We start from the raw sequence: 18,153 nt of genomic DNA on the forward strand, positions 1-18,153 counted from the left end.
TTATCACGGCGCGGAAGACCGATAAACCAACATGAGGACGAGGGAGGGAGAGAGGGAGGGAGGGATACGCTGGATCAGGAGGCGAGAGGGAAGATGGAGGAGATGGAAACAGCTGCATGCAAAGAAAAAAAGTGCCTCACTTGTAATCATGTCTTTAGTTGTGTGTGTGTGTGTGTGTGTGTGTCAGAGGGAGAGAGAGGTAAGTTGTTTGGTTACTGAGTTCTGTGTGATCAGGGGGCAGATTGTGAACTTTAGGTAGGAGAGGGGTTGGTGAGAATGATGAGAACTTTGACAGAGCTACACTATAACGAATGCAGTGAATTTGGCCCAAAAGCTACTGTGATATTTCTGTCCCTGCGTTCTCGCTACTGGAATGTTCTGTAGTAATGAAACGTGGTTTTGTGTGAACCTTTTTATATGACTCTTGTTGTTAGGCAGAAGCACAATCTTCCATTGGTGACACCAGGTCAGGCTAGTGAGGATGTGATGCCTTCATGTGTGTGTTATGAGCACAGTAGACTGGAGAACAGAGCTTCTCTCTGGCAGAGCGTGGTGTGTTATGAGCACAGTAGACTGGAGAACAGAGCTTCTCTCTGGCAGAGCGTGGTGTGTTATGAGCACGGTAGACTGGAGAACAGAGTTTCTCTCTGGCAGAGCGTGGTGTGTTATGAGCACGGTAGACTGGAGAACAGAGCTTCTCTCTGGCTGAGCGTGGGCGAGGACCGAGGTGAGCTCTGTGGACATGGTGTGTAATGTTGATGAGCAGAATTAGGGTACTGTGATTCTACTCTGTAGAGACTGCATGAAACACTGGTTTTCTGCTACAGGTAAAAAAATATAAATACTGTTGAATGTTTTTCTTTTTTTCTTTGATAATTCTGAAGTCATGAAGGCAGTGTGGACTTTCCTCTCAGTTTATTTGTGTGTCGTGTGTCGATCTTCTCAAGATACTAAATTAATTGTTTCTGTTGGAAATTTCCAACCAGAACCTGTGTTCTGTTTTGATTGAAATAAAGTGGTATTGTCACATTGTTTCTAGTCATTTAGTGTTTAATTTTTGATTTTCTTGGGCTCCTATGCAATAAATATATTCTTTATTAGCATAGAAGTTAGTTATTTCTTTCAGACTAACATCATTAAGTATGGTCCTCAAATTCTCTAGATAGACATTTCTATTGTGTGTGTTGATAAACATGTATACATACAGTACCCTCAGGTCACAATAAAGCATGAGAAAGATGTTGCAGGTAGATTAAGCATAAGACTTCTCTTTCAAGGTACAAGACTGGCTGAGTAGTGAGTACAGGGCAGGAGGAGAGGGCTCCAGACGACAGCTCTACAGGAGGAGGAGGAGGAGAGAGAGGACAGCTTTACAGTAGGAGGAGGAGAGAGAGGAGGAGAGAGAGGACAGCTCTACAGGAGGAGGAGAGAGGACAGCTCTACAGGAGGAGGAGGAGAGAGAGGAGGAGAGAGAAGACAGCTCTACAGGAGGAAGAGAGAGGACAGCTCTACAGGAGGAGGAGGAGAGAGAGGACAGCTCTACAGGAGGAGGAGGAGAGAGAGGACAGCTCTACAGGAGGAGGAGAGAGGACAGCTCTACAGGAGGAGCAGAGGGCTCCCGAGGACAGCTCCTGTGCTGTTAGCTCTACAGCACTAGCAGCAGCAGGAGAACGAGGCATGGCTGCAGGTAGACTCCAAGTCCCAGGGTTCCCAGCGTAGACGCTCCTGCAGGACAGAGAAACAACATTACATCCTTCTTCTTGGATTTGACCTGACATCCTGGACCAGAGGCCGCCTGTGCCTCTGCCTCACCTGACTGCTGGGGCAGGTTGACGGGGGGGTTTGGGGTGGTTGAGATGGCACGCGGGGCAGGAAGGCCCAGGGCGTTGTCAAGGGCAGCTTTCTGTTCAACTCCCAGCATCGCTCGCTGAGCATCGGTTACCATGGCGGCATTGTCAGGACCCAGGGCCTCCAGCTGGCTGCTTGGGAGTGCCTGGGGAGGGGAGAGGAAGGGAGGGCAGAGGAGGGGAGGGCAGAGGAGGGGAGACAGAGAGGGGAGGGGAGAGGAAGGGAGGGCAGAGGAGGGGAGGGCAGAGGAGGGGAGACAGAGAGGGGAGGGGAGAGGAAGGGAGGGGAGACAGAGAGGGGAGGGGAGAGGAAGGGAGGGCAGAGGAGGGGAGACAGAGAGGGGAGGGGAGAGGGGAGGGGAGGGGAGAGGAGAGGGGAGACAGAGAGGGGAGGGGAGGGGAGGGGAGAGGGACAGCTGTCAAGAGGGGGCAGGTTTGTGGTAAACTTCTGAGGTTATTTAAGGAATTGGTCAGAATTTTGTTTGGGTAAAAGTGTTCTTTTGTATCTGTCTCTAAATACTCATATAGTAACTATTCTCTCCATCATTTGACTGTTACATGCAGTCTTTGTAATGGTTCTTTATATCCTTCACTGACTTTTTGATAATTATTATGTCCATTCTTCTATCAGCCTTTTTTATTACAGAATTATTATTTCCAGTCCCATGAAAAGTTGCCTCCTCCAAAAATCTTATCAGGAAAAAAGAGATGACTGAGGAGAGGTGCAGGGGGAGAGAGAGAGAGGGGGAGTGGTGCAGGGGGAGAGAGAGAGAGAGGGGGAGTGGGAGAGAGAGAGGGGGAGAGAGAGGGGGAGTGGGAGAGAGGGGGGGAGAGGTGCAGGGGGAGAGAGAGAGAGGGAGGGAGGTGCAGGGGGAGAGAGGGAGTGGGAGAGAGAGAGGGGGGGAGAGAGAGAGGGGGGGGAGAGAGAGGGGGAGGGAGGTGCAGGGGGAGAGAGAGAGGGAGAGGGAGTGGGAGAGAGAGAGGGGGGAGAGAGAGGGGGAGGGAGGTGCAGGGGGAGAGAGAGAGGGAGTGGGAGAGAGAGGGGGGGAGAGAGAGGGGGAGGGAGGTGCAGGGGGAGAGAGAGAGGGGGGGAGTGGGAGAGAGAGAGGGGGGGAGAGAGAGGGGGAGGGAGGTGCAGGGGGAGAGAGAGGGGGAGGGAGAGGGGGAGAGAGAGAGAGGTCCACTCACAGCCAGGCGGTCAGGGGGGATGAGGGTGATGCCGGTACGAGAGAGGAATGGAAGAACAGAGGAACTCAGAGAATTCAGCTCAGCTGAAGTCAGACCAGCTGGAAGAGGTGGGAGAAAGAGATCATTAGAAATGACGTGTTTAGAAAGGACTCATTTAACTCTGGCTTTTGTGATGTAGGTTCAGACAAAGTCAAATTCTGGGATAGATGTGACTCTGACCGATGATGTTGCCCAGGGTGTTGACCTGAGCCTGACTCCAGCTGCTGGGCGCTCCAAACAGAGCCACTGCTCTCTCCTTCAGCTTCTCTGTCCGCATCAGGGGGCACTCCAGGTTCCCCAGGGACCCCACTGCCTCCCTGGGTATTTAGTCATGAACACAACACATGACACTCCACACTCACAACATCAGACACGCATGCACCCACACACACAGGATTTCTGACCTGAAAACGTCAGCGTTGATCTGAGTTGTCTCGTTAGTACTGAACCCACAGACAAACTGATTCAGTCCCACGATCTCCACAGCTGTCAGCTGTCCCACTGTCATGCCACAGCGCCCAAGATAACACTTCCACACCATCTCCCTCTGAAGGGGACCGCAGGAATCAGCATAATCATCATCCTTGTTGTCATCATCATTGTTTACCCCATCTGATACTTCCCGGTGCGTTTGGCCCTACCTGTGTCTGGGTCCAGGAGCAGGGGGCCAGGGCCTCCAGGGTGTCCAGGGAGGAGATGGGGAGGCTGGACAGCTCTGTGAGGTTGAACCCCTGGCAGATGCAGGCCAGGTGGACCACCTGGCTCTCGTTCAGATTAGCCACGGGACCCCACGCCTGCACAGGCACACAGAGAAGGAGCACATGTCATCTGTCCAGGGCTCATCTGAACAGTCATCTGTCCAGGGCTCATCTGAACAGTCACTCATCTGAACAGTCACTCATCTATTTCATGTTTAACCACATGAGAGAATAACAGCAGTATTATCAAAGGTGACTTGTGTGCTACTTGTTGTCATTAACATGAGTTTATCTTTCTCAGTACCTCTATGACTTTCTGCCGAAGCACACTCAGCTGATTGCTACTGTAGGTTGTGACGGCCCCAAGCGTGTCTGCGGTAGTGATGAAAGTGTCATTTGACATGGCAGACAGCTGGTCTGGGGACCAGTAGACGTTAGCTGGGCCCAAGTCCTCAATCTGAGCCGCAAGGGGAACCAGGACTGCCAGGGGAGAAGCTACACAGAGAGAAGGAACGAGAGAGAGAACGAGAGTGAGCATGAATGAGAGAGAATCAGAGAAATGTTTGTAATTCCCCAATTCATTCAGTCTTGTTTATTTCGTGTATTCCAGCGTGTGTTACCTGCTCTCCTCCTGCGAGCGGGCGTGGCTGTGGGGGACACGGCTTCTGGGGACGTGCAGAGAGAGAACAGTTTCCATCGCAGGGTGGAGAGGTCCAGGGCACTGCTGTACTCTGAGGGGCCGGGGGGCCCCTGCTGGGCAGGCATGCTGTCCAGCAGGTCTGAGAGAGTCGCCTTCAGCCACGACTGGGGAGGTGTCAAGAGGAGATGTGTGAGGGAGATGGTGAGGGCTGTGAGGAGGGTTGAACACAAACACAAACAGCTGGAGATGTTCCAAGCCACGTGGAGCCCCTCACTCTGTAGCGCAGTGAACGGACGGTGGAATCATCCAATAGGAGGAGAGGAGCCAGGGCGACCGTGGTATCGGCGGACCAATTGGATGGGGCCCTGTTGAAATGAACAAACACATTGTTTCCTTTGTCATTTCTGATATTGTTCTTATCGTGGATCTTCTATCACTGTAGCCGGAGAGGGTTAGATTAGTGTCAGGTTTGGGGTTAGGTGTAGGGTTAGTGTTAGGTTTGGGGTTAGGTGTAGGGTTAGTGTTAGGTTTGGGGTTAGGTGTAGGGTTAGTGTTAGGTTTGGGGTTAGGTGTAGGGTTAGTGTTAGGTTTGGGGTTAGGTGTAGGGTTAGTGTTAGGTTTGGGTTAGGTGTAGGGTTAGTGTTAGGTTTGGGGTTAGGTGTAGGGTTAGTGTTAGGTTTGGGGTTAGGTGTAGGGTTAGTCTTCATCATGAGGTGTCTCACCCATAAGTGTGGTTGAGCAGCTGCAGTAGCGCTGTCCTGTGGAGAGGAGGGATGTGTGAGCAGGAGGCCAGCGCTGGCAGGGAGGAGTTCAGTGTGCTCTGGCTCAGCAGGGTCAGCTGAGAGGGAGAGACCTCACACAGCAGAGACCCCAGACTCAGCACCTCGTCACTGCTGAGCTCCGACATGTTCCGACCCTACACACACACACACCACACACCACACACACACACAGACACACCACACACACACACACACACACACACACACCACACACACACACACACACACACACACACCACACACACACACACCACACACACACACAGACACACCACACACACACACACACACACACACCACACACACACACACACACACACACACACACACAGGTTATGTTCCATCCTGAGCAGACCTGCTGGCTGACCCTAACCCTAACCCTGGAGGCAGTGTTCCGTACGTTGAGCAGGCAGCTGAGAGCTCTGCTGGTCAGAGCTTGACGGGAGGGGGACCTGAGGGGCACAGAGCTCAGGTTGGCCTGGCCCATCTTCACCAGGAAGGCAGAACACACGGAGGCAGGGAGGCCCTTAATCACCGGAGCCCTGGACGAGTGAAGAGTCACAAACAGTGAGGGGAGAGAGACTTTGCATACGTGTGTGGTCGAGTACAGTGTATGTGTGTGTGTGTGAGTACAATGTGTGTGAGTACAGTGTGTGTGTGTGTGTGTGTGAGAGTACAGTGTGTGTGTGTGTGTGAGTACAGTGTGTGTGAGTACAGTGTGTGTGTGTGTGTGTGTGTGTGTGTGTGAGAGTACAGTGTGTGTGTGTGTGTGTGTGAGTACAGTGTGTATGTGTGTGTGTGTGAGTACAATGTGTGTGAGTACAGTGTGTGTGTGTGTGTGTGTGTGAGAGTACAGTGTGTGTGTGTGTGTGAGTACAGTGTGTGTGTGTGGGTGTGTGAGTGTGTGAGTACAGTGTGTGTGTGTGTGTGTGAGTACAGTGTGTGTGAGTACAGTGTGTGTGTGTGTGTGAGTACAGTGTGTGTGTGTGTGAGTACAGTGTGTGTGTTTGTGTGTGTGAGTACAGTGTGTGTGTGAGTAGAGAGTCTGAGTCCATGTCTTCTTACTGTAGGTGCAGCAGCAGGATGGTGGGAACAAGGTTGAGCTCGTCTTCTGTCAGGTTTCTGAAGTAACCTGCTCTCACTTTCTCCAAGCTGCCAAACAGCCTGCGAGCAGCACAGCACACCTGGAACACGAGAGAGAGAGACACACTCACCAGCAAGGCTGTGAGTGTGTGTCTGTGTGTGTGTGTATTTGCGTGTGTGTGTGTGTACCTGAGCTCTGGTGAGCAACTGGGGATTGTCTGTCAGTGCTATGGCCATGTCCATAGCATCACTATCCGTCGTTTGGTTAATCATGTCACAAGCCACGCCCTGCATGGCCCAGCCCAGCTTCCTGTGAAGGTCATTTACCACATCATTCCCCCTGCAGGGTTAGGGCTGCAGAATACTGTAACCAGTCAGGACACACAGGACACGGACATCAGTTCTTACCACATAGCTGCAGGTTTAATGGTCTTTCCAATGATCTTCTTGACCAGGAACGCTGCCTGTATTCAAGGAACAAACAGGAATGAACTTCCAGAGTCCACTCCTCTCCTGATCAACACAACTGAGATGTGTGGGTGTGGAGGTCAGTGTTGGGCGTCTGGGTCACCTGTGCTCGTGTCCAGGTCTTGCCGTCCAGCTGGTCGAAGGAGGTGAAGTTGGCCTGGTCCAGGGTGCTCAGGGACAGGCTGGAGAGCAGGGCAGCGGGGACTTTCCGCACCAGCTCCGAGGCGTTAGTATCCTTACGAAACTGCACAGGGGGGGGCTGTGTTCACAGGCTGGGCCAGAGTGACGGGATAGGAATGTACACATTGTACACAGTGTGTACCTGTTGCTTGAAAACATTCCCATCCTCTCCTCCCTCTTCCCCTCCACACCTACTTTCCTAATCTTTCCCCTTCCCCCTCCCTCCCTCCCCACCCCCTCCCTCCCCCTCCCTCCACCTCCCCCTCCCTCCCTCCTTCCCCACCCCTTCCCCCTCCCCACCCCCCTCTCTCCCCACCCCCCTCTCTCCCCCTCCCTCCCCCCTCCCTCTCCCCCACTCCCTCTTCCCCCCTCCCTCTCCCCCCCTCCTCACCCCCTCCAGAAGCGCGGTCTTCTGTAGCTTGGTCATGCTCTGGCTCATGCTCTGTAGACCCTCACTACCCAGAAGCCCCAGGGCTTTGACCTTCCTGAGCAGCCTTGAGGCCACGCCTCTCACCGCCGGCCCCAGAGACACCAGCTCCAGATTGGTCACCGACTAAGAGAGAGAGAGAGAGAAAGAGAGAGAGAGAGAGAGAGAGAGAGAGAGAGAGAGAGAGAGAGAGAGAGCAAACGAAAGAGATTAACCAACTGAACGCAAACGCAGGAGACACTAAAGGTAATTTAGCAATAGCATGTGCACACAGAGAGACTTGGCCTTGTCTGCACTGTTCCAGGTCTGCACATGCTAGCCCTGTTAGCTCACCGCACATGCTAGCCCTGTTAGCTCACCGCACATGCTAGCCCTGTTAGCTCACCACACATGCTAGCCCTGTTAGCTCACCGCACATGCTAGCCCTGTTAGCTCACCACACATGCTAGCCCTGTTAGCTCAGCGCACATGCTAGCCCTGTTAGCTCAGCACACATGCTGGCCCTGTTAGCTCACCGCACATGCTAGCCCTGTTAGCTCAACGCACATGCTAGCCCTGTTAGCTCACCGCACATGCTAGCCCTGTTAGCTCACTGCACATGCTAGCCCTGTTAGCTCACCACACATGCTAGCTCTGTTAGCTCAAAGCACATGCTAGCCCTGTTAGCTCAGCACACATGCTGGCCCTGTTAGCTCACCGCACATGCTAGCCCTGTTAGCTCACCTCCTTCCCCTGCAGCAGCTTACTGGCCAGGGCCTTGGCCTGGCTCACGCTCCATTTGGCCTTGGGGCCCAGGGAGGCCAGGGTGTCCTGCAGGGCTGAGATGGAGAACTGGGCCAGAAAGGAGGAGGGCAGGGCTGTCACCCCCGGGCCCAGCTCGCTCAGCAGGGAGTCCCCTGGTGACGGGGAGGTCATCAACATGTTCACCAAGCGTTTCTTCAGCTGAGAGCAGAGGCACAGGATCAGAGGCACAGGGTCAGAGGCACAGGGTCAGAGGCACAGGGTCAGAGGCACAGGAGAAGACGAAGCAGGAGAAACACTGTGTTTGTGTGTGACATCACCGTGTTCGTTTGTGACATCACTCTGTTCGTGTGTGACATCACCGTTTTCGTGTGTGACATCACCCTGTTCGTGTGTGACATCACCCTGTTCGTGTGTGACATCATTGTGTTTGTGTGTGACATTATTGTGTTCCTGTGTGAACTTTGAACAGTTACTCTATTGACCCTGAACTACACGAGGCAGGAGAGGGAGCAGACAGGAGGAGGAGGTCACCTCTTTGACATCAGAGTTGCTGCAGTTGCTCAGCTGAGACAGAAGTTTTCTACTGAGGGAGGAGTTCAGTGTCGGGGCGTCGCCATAGAAACATGCCAGTGAGCCAAGCCTGAACAAGGCCATGGAAAAGATACAGATCAATGCAAATCCTACAATCAGTCCCTATTTGGTTTGCATTCACATGCGCGTGCACACACACCTGTCCACGTTCGGTATTAACCCTTCCTTGGAACAGTCTTTGACCATCTCCAGGAACTTCCTGCCAAGACGGGAGTTTATCCTGGCCACGCCCCTGAAGGAGGAGCTAAAATCCGGGGTCGTTAAGAAGTTGCATATCTAGGAGGAGAGGGGAGGAGAGACTGGTGAAACAATCTAGCTCTTTGTTACAACTCTTATGTAATACATACATTTACATTTTACATTTACATTTTGTCATTTAGCAGACGCTCTTATCCAGAGCAACTTACAGAAAGTACAGGGACATTCCCCCCGAGGCAAGTACGGTGAAGTGCCTTGCCCAAGGACACAACGTCATTTGGCACGGCCGGGAATCGAACTGGCAACCTTCAGATTACTAGCCCGATTCCCTAACCGCTCAGCCACCTGACTCCCCCTGATACATCCACCACATGCCCACACAGGCACACACACACATGCACACACAGGAACACACACAGACCTGGTCTTTGGGGATGGTTTTGATGTCGTCCAGAGACAGGCGAGTGAGGAAGGGACCCATCGTCTTCAAGCCTTCTACCTTCAGCCACTGCAGCTCCTTAGAGCAGCGAGGAGGAGAGGAGCTCACTGCAGTCAGAGGGGAGAGCTCGTCACTCACTCTCACACACACACACACACACTCACTCTCACACACACACACACACACACTCACAAACACACGTGATGTTTGTTGAGCATCTCACCATGTGTCTTAGGCTTGCCCTGGTCTGGTTTATGTGACCCATCAGCAAGGCTGCAGTTGAAGTAATTGAGTCCGATCTGCTCCCTCACCCACTCCTTAATCTGGTCCTGCTGCCCCTCCGTCAGAGAGCCAAACACGTTTCGCATCATCTTCATCCTGAAACCAGCACAGCCGTCTGGCATCACATCGCATGTGTGTGTGTCGGTGTGCTTGTGAAGGGATGTCACAGTCATCAGCATGCATTCTTCATACTCACACCCAGAATAAACCTAAATGTGTGTGATCACATGCACTCACACACACACACACAAACTCACATGACTTGGAGGTGTGGACGCTGTATGCTGGCAGGCAGGCCCATCTGAAGAGGTGCCATGTTCTGGAGGAAGGGCCAAGCCGCCCACACCAGCCTCCCATAATCCTCCAGGTCCAGGTTGCTTCCGTTGGTCATCGTCAGAGCCGTCCAGGAGAGGGGGGCGACGAGCGCCCGGAAGAAACACACAGGCCCGTCCTGAGGAAGAGGAGGAGGAGGGGGGGGAGGTTACAGGGAAGCAGCATTCTGCTGTAACACCAGACTAGGTCACAGTCGATGGATGAGGTAATGGGGAGAAGAAGCTTGTCATTGAGAGGCAGCACTCACAGAGGAGTTCTTCATGAGCTTTATCAGCCCTGGAAGACTGGAACAATTCCACATCTTCTCTGTCATGTTCTACAGAGAGAGGGAGGGAGAGAGAGAGAGAGAAGTAGATATAAACAGAATCAGAGACAAAGAGTAGAGGTTATGGAGAATATCAGATATTTTCAGGTGGAAAATTCTCCGCCTTTTAAAAGCAGGCGTAAACCAGGATGCGCATATGCCTCCTGGTGAAATGGCAGCCGTAACCCGAGCAAGACCAAGACATAGGCCAAAGGTTTTTTGCCACAAGGATCACACTTTTCAGTTGAGTGAACACGAAATCATTACGCGTTACAGGTTAAGCATCCATGCAATATTACAGTTACTGGAAGAAATCAAAGATTACATCGAATCTCCGACTGAGCGTTCACATTCCATTCCAGCAGTTGTTAAACTCCTCGCTACATTACATATATTGGCATCAGAATTATTTCAAACAGTCATCACTGTTTCGACTTTGATGGCTGATCCATGATAGAAAGAGAGAAGGAGGCCCATTCAATTGCACGTTTAAATGCTCGCAATGTACGGTATAGTGGGCGGAGAAAGTCGCTGATTACCCGACGACCTGCAGGTTTCGTAAATACGATGTAAACTGAAGTATCACTGCGTGCACAATCTGCGGGTTGGCCATGGCGCTAATTTGCGAATGTACGTACATGAGGCCCTGAGTTTTTCTACAAGCTCTTTAATAGTATGTGTGTGTGTGTGTGTGTGTGTGTGTGTGTGTGAGAGTGAGTGTGTGTGTGTGTGTGTGTATGTATACCCATTCCTGGTCTGGATATTCCATGGTTTTGTTGGGCTGGATATGCAGCCGCCCAGAGTCTGGTGGGGGAAGGGAGGACAGGAGGGAGAGGAAGATGGGAAGTGAACTGAGACCGGACATCTTGTCCCCCGCTGGGACCCCACTGGTGCTGAGCAGGAAGGAGGAACGTGAGAGAAGATGGAGTTAGTTAGCAAGAAAAGGGTCGCATTATATGTCTTTTCTGGTAACAATTTCATTAAGACATTTTTGTTGAATCCAGAGATTGACGGGAACTGGAACACACCTTAATGCAAAGAAACACACAAAGACTCTTTGCACTTTGCACTTTGTAAAGCTCTCTCTTGGAAGTCGCTTTGGATAAAAGTGTCTGCTAAATGAATAAATGTAAATGTAAGACTCACTTGGTGAGTTGATGGACATTGTACATCATCACCATGGGAGGCACTTGGTATCCTGAAACAGACCAAACTCTGCACTCATCTGCAGTACTTGGTCTAAAGCAACTGTTGGAATTCCAGTCTAGGAAATACAAGTAATGAATGGCACACACACATGCACACTATAATGTGTTCTTACCCATTCCCAGGCATTGCATCATCTGGTAGAATAGAGAAATCACATTATTACTGACTATCAATGTGAATATGTATATATATATATATATATATATATATATATATAATATGTGCTGGTGGTGGTGATGTGTGCTGGTGGTGGTGATGTGTGCTGGTGCTGGTGATGTGTGCTGGTGGTGGTGGTGTGTGCTGGTGGTGGTGGTGTGTACTGGTGGTGGTGTGTGCTGGTAGTGGTGATGTGTGCTGGTGGTGGTGATGTGTGCTGGTGGTGGTGGTGTGTGCTGGTGGTGGTGTGTGCTGGTGCTGGTGATGTGTGCTGGTGGTGGTGGTGTGTGCTGGTGGTGGTGGTGTGTGCTGGTGGTGGTGATGTGTGGTGGTGGTGGTGGTGTGTACTGGTGGTGGTGTGTGCTGGTACTGGTGATGTGTGCTGGTGGTGGTGATGTGTGCTGGTGGTGGTGGTGTGTGCTGGTGGTGGTGGTGTGTACTGGTGCTGGTGATGTGTGCTGGTGGTGGTGGTGTGTGCTGGTGGTGGTGGTGTGTACTGGTGGTGGTGGTGTGTACTGGTGGTGGTGTGTGCTGGTACTGGTGATGTGTGCTGGTGGTGGTGGTGTGTGCTGGTGGTGGTGGTGTGTGCTGGTGGTGGTGATGTGTGGTGGTGGTGTGTGCTGGTGGTGGTGGTGTGTGCTGGTGGTGGTGATGTGTGGTGGTGGTGTGTGCTGGTGCTGGTGATGTGTGCTGGTGGTGGTGGTGTGTGCTGGTGGTGTGTGCTTGAGGTGGTGGTGTGTGCTGGTGGTGGTGGTCTGTGCTGGTGGTGGTGGTGTGTACTGGTGGTGGTGTGTGCTGGTGGTGGTGGTGTGTGCTGGTGGTGGTGGTGTGTGCTGGTGGTGGTGGTGTGTGCTGGTGGTGTGTGCTGGTGGTGGTGGTGTGTGCTGGTGGTGGTGGTCTGTGCTGGTGGTGGTGGTGTGTGCTGGTGGTGGTGTGTGCTGGTGGTGGTGATGTGTGCTGGTGGTGTGTGCTTGAGGTGGTGGTGTGTGCTGGTGGTGGTGGTCTGTGCTGGTGGTGGTGGTGTGTACTGGTGGTGGTGTGTGCTGGTGGTGGTGGTGTGTGCTGGTGGTGGTGGTGTGTGCTGGTGGTGGTGGTGTGTGCTGGTGGTGTGTGCTGGTGGTGGTGGTGTGTGCTGGTGGTGGTGTGTGCTGGTGGTGTGTGCTGGTGGTGGTGGTGTGTGCTGGTGGTGGTGGTGTGTACTGGTGGTGGTGGTGTGTGCTGGTGGTGGTGGTGTGTGCTGGTGGTGTGTGTGTGTGTTACCAGATTCTTGGCCTCTTCTCTGAAGCCAGCGGGCGGGTCCGGGAAGCCAGGGGGCGGGTCCAGGCCAGGGGGCGGGTCCAGGCCAGGCACTGTGGGCGGCATCGGGGGCGGTACCATAACCGCTGGAATGGCATAGCAGTGTGAAACACTACATTGTACTGGAGCACTATCTGCCAGACACGTCACTGGGTTTCTAAGCACAAGGAACACAGCATGGGGGCAGTCTGGGGTGGAGCTCTGTCATGGCGTGAGAGGAGGGCTGGTTACTCACCTGAGGGCACCAGGGCCAGGAGGAGGAAGAGGAAGGAGGTCACTGTTCCTCTCAGGGTGTCCATGTTGGATCAGACAGATCAGAGCAGTAGCCTGGCTGGGAGACAGGAGAGAGGAAGACATGACAAGGATGACACGACTCTTTAACAGGAAGCAATCTCCTTTCTGAATGAAGATCAATGGTCTTCAGAATTCTAGGTAAGTTTTTTGTAAACAAATGAGGAAGTTAACTTTCAATTGTTTATTTTTGTAAACAGATGAGGAAGTTAACTTTAAATTGTTTATCAACAGAATGTGTCGTCATCCTTTGTCCTCATCCTGGTCCGTCACTGGTCGTCATGGTTCCTGTCTCCATGTAAATGCCTCAGTGACATTCAAGGTTCCTAAACACTTCCTCCTCTGAGGCTTGTTATACCTGCCCAGTTGCCTCCTTAGTTACCCTGGGTTACCCTGGGTTACCCTGGGTTACCTACCCTATGGACAGGCCCCTGTGGGGCGAGAAGGAGACTGAACAACATGTTACATGATCTCTGTTTTTCAGTCCTCTCAGATAGATTTTGCGCCCGCCGACACTGTCATCAGACTGAATCTGACTCCCTCTTCATGCTGCTGTGAAACAACATCTCTTCCTCCGGTATTTACATGGGCCCCACAAATGCGATTCCTGAGTTCAGTTTTCCCTTGGGTGTCTATCAAACGCACTCATTCAGCAGACACATTTATCCAAAGCGACTTATAAACGCTGTACAGGGATTTGAACCCTTGACACAATGTACATACTGCAGGAAGGTGCTTTACCTCCTTTGGCTGAGGGGGATTCTAACCCATGATGTAGTGAGCACAGAGATCTGTGATGTAGTGAGCACAGAGATCTGTGATGTAGTGAGCACAGAGATCTGTGATGTAGTGAGCACAGAGATCTGTGATGTAGTGAGCACAGAGATCTGTGATGTAGTGAGCACAGAGATCTGTGATGTAGTGAGCACAGAGATCTGTGATGTAGTGAGCACAAGAGACACACTACAGGAGGAATCATTTGTAATGAGAGCTACTCTCTGCTCTTCTCCAGGCTCCTGAAGCATCTTGTAACAATTACTATTGATTTATTTTACTATGTATTTATTTATTTTACTCTCTTGTTGATTATTTATCAGTTTATTATAATCAACTGAAGTACCGAAGTATACCGTATAGGCTTTAACAATCTGTTAATTTGTAAATGAGTAAATGTCAACATTGTAATCAGTCAACAAACATTCAGATAATTAATTACTATATACTGGCAATAAAAGAAAAAAAACATAACTATGTCTAATTCAAATCAAATTAAATCAAATCAAATTTATTTGTATAGCCCTTTTTACATGCAAGCATGTCACAGAGGGCTTCACATATGCCCAAAGAACTGCCCCTCAACCAACCTAAACCCTCAAGGAAGACAAGGAAAAACTCCCAAAAAACTCTAAACTAATTGTATCTATTATAAAGTTTAAAAGATCCACAATGCTACATTAACGACATCATTCGGTTGATCACTTCAACCATTTTAACGTTTTAACATTTTTACTGTCTCCGCTCCGTATAACTCTATTTGATGGCAGAGTATTTTATTCACAAAGGACAAAATGCCACGCACTTAAAATGACAAATCTCAAATTCAAGAGAAGAAATAACAGTGATCAAAGCCCCAGTAGGACATCCTGAGGGTGAAGCCCGTGGTACTCACCTGAGCAGGTTGTCCTTCTTGTGTGCGGGGTGTAGCGCTATGTGTTCTACAGGTGAGTGTGTCTACAGGTGAGCACCAAACCAGGAACAATGATCTGTCCCTCCTCCTCTCTCACACATTCAAATGCACCTGGGAGGATTCAGGTGGGGCAGAAGAGGTGTGTGTGTGTGTGTGTGTGTGTGTGTGTGTGTGTGTGTGTGTGTGTGTGTGTGTGTGTGTGAATGAATCTTGTCACGCTATGCTGAATAACCTATTCACAGAAAGGCTTATTCAGATCAAATTATAGTATAATCATATTGACATGTTGACATACTGATATTTATAAAACATTGTGTGTCTTTTCGTGTCTTTCTTCTTGGGATCAATAAAAGTTCTAGCTATCGACAGTATGAATATATTTTTTGTTAATTCATAAAGCTTCCACCATCATAATCTTTCATCTTTAATGTGACCAATAAGGCTCAAACATAATGAAAAGATACCAGGAGTTTTTTAGGCTCTCTGTGATTGGGCGGATCACTCAAGGTCCCAGAAGTCTTGTTAACGTGTGTCCACCATTATCTCCGACCTCCCGACCTTTACACCACATTACTCCCAACCTAGTTTACTACATCCCCTCAGGTTTATACTAGAAACTATTAAAGGCATAGAACATGCCAGGGTTAGATAGATATCACATACTAACATTTTAAATATTTCTAACATAAGCCCTGCTAAAATGCATCACAGAATAAAGACATATTATTTAACAGTGAATCAAGTTCAACTTTTTATAGAAAATGTAATCCACACAATTCACACTTTACAGAGACATTCCATGAACAAATAATTATCTATTTTAGATCAAGTCAATTTATCCCACTAGGGGAAATTTGTTTGTAGACAGGTATTAAAACACATTAATCCATCATAAATACTACACAGAGACAACAACACAAAGATGGCCATACACCATGTGTGTGCTCGAGCATCCATGGCGTTTGAATAGACTTGTTGTACTTTAAATGCAGTCTACATTGTCTAGGTCCTGAAGCAAATATTGCCTTTGCCAACTAAAAGGTTAATCAAGGTTATTGCTTTCAGGCAGACAAATTATACAAGTCATGCACATCCTCTTTTTTTTACTGTCATTGTGTACGATGTACACTGTGTACTTTGCACACTGTTTACCAGGTACACTGTGGGGCGGTCCGTTTCCCAAACATAGAGCTTCAACACGGTTCTGTGAATGCCCAGAAGAAACTTCCTCTGAGTATGACCTGGTCTAACTGGTCTGTGGTCATCTGAGACTGACCTGGTTTAACTGGTCTGGTGCACTAACAACATTACATCAGATGGAGGTACAGTGAGGTACTGCATGTAATGTAGAATGTGCATCTTTACTGACAAGTTGTTAGGGCTGGACAAACTGATAGGATTGAAAACTAGTGTTGATAGTTCATTTAACATGGATTGAGCTTTAAAACTATGACCACCCAAACAAGTAACTGGTTTACTCTGCTCTCCCCAGTTCTGAAGTACTAGCACTGTAACTAGGGTAACAATCTACCTTAAAACATATTTTTTCTTAACTTTAACTTCATGTTTGGAAACATGTACACTGTTTATGTATATATCCAAGCTGTATTCAGGGAGGATCTCACACAAAGGTCTACAGTGGGTTAGAAAAAACAAAAGCATCACTACTGTTAAATATCAAACTGATTAGCCCAACAAGAGGGTTGATTCTCCCTGGAACAGGATGACAAACAATCCAGCTCCTGTTATCTCCCCAGGCTACAGGCACAGCAACCTCAACTACACTAAATGACGAAATGTAAGTTGTCGGCGTCACAAAGGATTCTCATAGTGTAGTAGTCTCATAGCACACATACTGTATTTTTGTATTAATGTATTAATATTATGTGAGGTCCAACAGGTAGCAGAAATTGCTACGTTTTACTTAAGTATACAGAGACCATACTTCTTTACTTTAACTTGAGTGAAAAAGTGTTGTCATTACTTTTACCTAAGTCTTTTTAAACATGAGTATCTGTACTTCTACTTGAGTGAAGGATGTGTGTACTTCACATGCCATCTCTAAGTCTACAATTAAAATACAAAGAGTCTCTTATATCAGACTGCTTATCAGAGCTTTAAAAAAGGTTTCTGTAGGTTAGTCTGTTTCAGTAAAGTCGTGTAGATGGGAAGTGATCTTCGTTGCCAGGTTTGGGTTTGTGAAGTGACCTGAAAGAAATAAAGCAGGTTATATTCACTACACGTGTGTATACACGTGTGCGTGTGTGTGTGTATGTGTGTGTGCGCGTGTGTGTGTGTGTGCGTGTGTGTGTGTGTGTGTGTGTGTGTGTGCGTGTGTGTTTCACAAGAATCTAGCCTACCTGCCGCAAACTCACGTATGTCGACTGGTCTTTTGAGGAACACATCTCTGTCAGAACAGAAGTAACGTTACAGCAGTTCTATACATCACTGACTCAGACATGAATGCACAGTAATGGGACGCACAGTAATAAGCTGTTTTTTTCAAACCTTAGGAAGTCGCTCATCAACAACTCGACCTCTGGATGCGCTCTTAAATATTTTTCATTGTCAATTCTCGTTTTTATCTACAAAGAAATAATTGAAGGTTAGCTCCCTGATGTGATTTTAGTTGTATTGTATTGTATCAGTAAATTAATCATTGCTAGTGATAGACTAGCGACCATAGATATATATCTACAGTATGCTATGATATAGCGACTACTAGCACTGTACTGTAGCTACCAGCTAGACTTGTATTTACTGTACCTTATATTGTCTAAGTATCTCCTGTTGCTCAGCGCTCAAAGCCCCTATGTCCAGTTCTTCTAGTGCACTGTTTCCTGCCATATTTGCGTTATTTACTACACAGTTGATCCAATTAGACCAACGTGGACAACAACGGGAGGAAATGCCACCTGTTGTTGACAAAAAAACCTTTCCATGATTGCTATGACAACAGCCATTCACTGTATAACCACACGGTGGCAGCAAAGACACACAAACTAGTCCGTTTTATTTATTTAATGTATCGTGGTGTGCATGTGAGACTGATGTCGTGGTTTATTGATTATAGGCCAGGTGAGGAACAAAGGCCTAGGCCCCCGGGGTGCGCGTGATAAATCTTACCTAGGGCGCCAAATGTAGCACAGTACCGGTGCTGGGACCGGTACTGTGTGCATATCTCAGGTGAGGTTGTTATGGGTTCAGGGGTTAGAAAACATGGCTCCCTAAGACAGTGAAGAGGGAAGTGGCCGAGGGTAACCAGCTGGGA

General features: G+C 49.3%; 2 protein-coding genes across 2 annotated transcripts; both read right to left on the minus strand.

Moving 5' to 3' along the window:
* Positions 1–510: 510 nt before the first annotated feature.
* otoa (otoancorin) lies at positions 511–12,923 on the minus strand. The gene is made up of 28 exons (XM_067237209.1): positions 12,869–12,923; positions 11,565–11,586; positions 11,390–11,441; positions 10,989–11,136; positions 10,187–10,255; positions 9,864–10,057; positions 9,548–9,702; positions 9,307–9,431; positions 8,827–8,963; positions 8,628–8,736; positions 8,076–8,294; positions 7,317–7,478; positions 6,849–6,989; positions 6,686–6,741; positions 6,467–6,587; positions 6,260–6,378; positions 5,595–5,736; positions 5,135–5,328; positions 4,687–4,777; positions 4,393–4,576; positions 4,077–4,267; positions 3,716–3,868; positions 3,479–3,621; positions 3,255–3,391; positions 3,036–3,133; positions 1,813–1,993; positions 1,529–1,725; positions 511–1,325 (listed from the first exon to the last, which is right to left on the minus strand). Exons 2-27 carry the CDS (start codon positions 11,584–11,586, stop codon positions 1,646–1,648), a joined length of 3,423 nt encoding a protein of 1,140 aa, XP_067093310.1. The 5' UTR covers positions 12,869–12,923; the 3' UTR covers positions 511–1,325; positions 1,529–1,645.
* Positions 12,924–15,620: 2,697 nt separating this feature from the next.
* On the minus strand, positions 15,621–17,793 carry LOC136944014 (RIIa domain-containing protein 1). The gene is made up of 4 exons (XM_067237553.1): positions 17,649–17,793; positions 17,391–17,467; positions 17,243–17,289; positions 15,621–17,090 (listed from the first exon to the last, which is right to left on the minus strand). The coding sequence occupies exons 1-4, from the start codon at positions 17,727–17,729 to the stop codon at positions 17,020–17,022; spliced, it is 276 nt and encodes a 91-aa protein (XP_067093654.1). The 5' UTR covers positions 17,730–17,793; the 3' UTR covers positions 15,621–17,019.
* Between the last annotated feature and the right edge of the window lie 360 nt (positions 17,794–18,153).

The sequence above is a fragment of the Osmerus mordax genome, chromosome 6 (genome assembly GCF_038355195.1).
Source record: "Osmerus mordax isolate fOsmMor3 chromosome 6, fOsmMor3.pri, whole genome shotgun sequence".
NCBI classification, from domain to species: Eukaryota; Metazoa; Chordata; class Actinopteri; order Osmeriformes; family Osmeridae; genus Osmerus; species Osmerus mordax.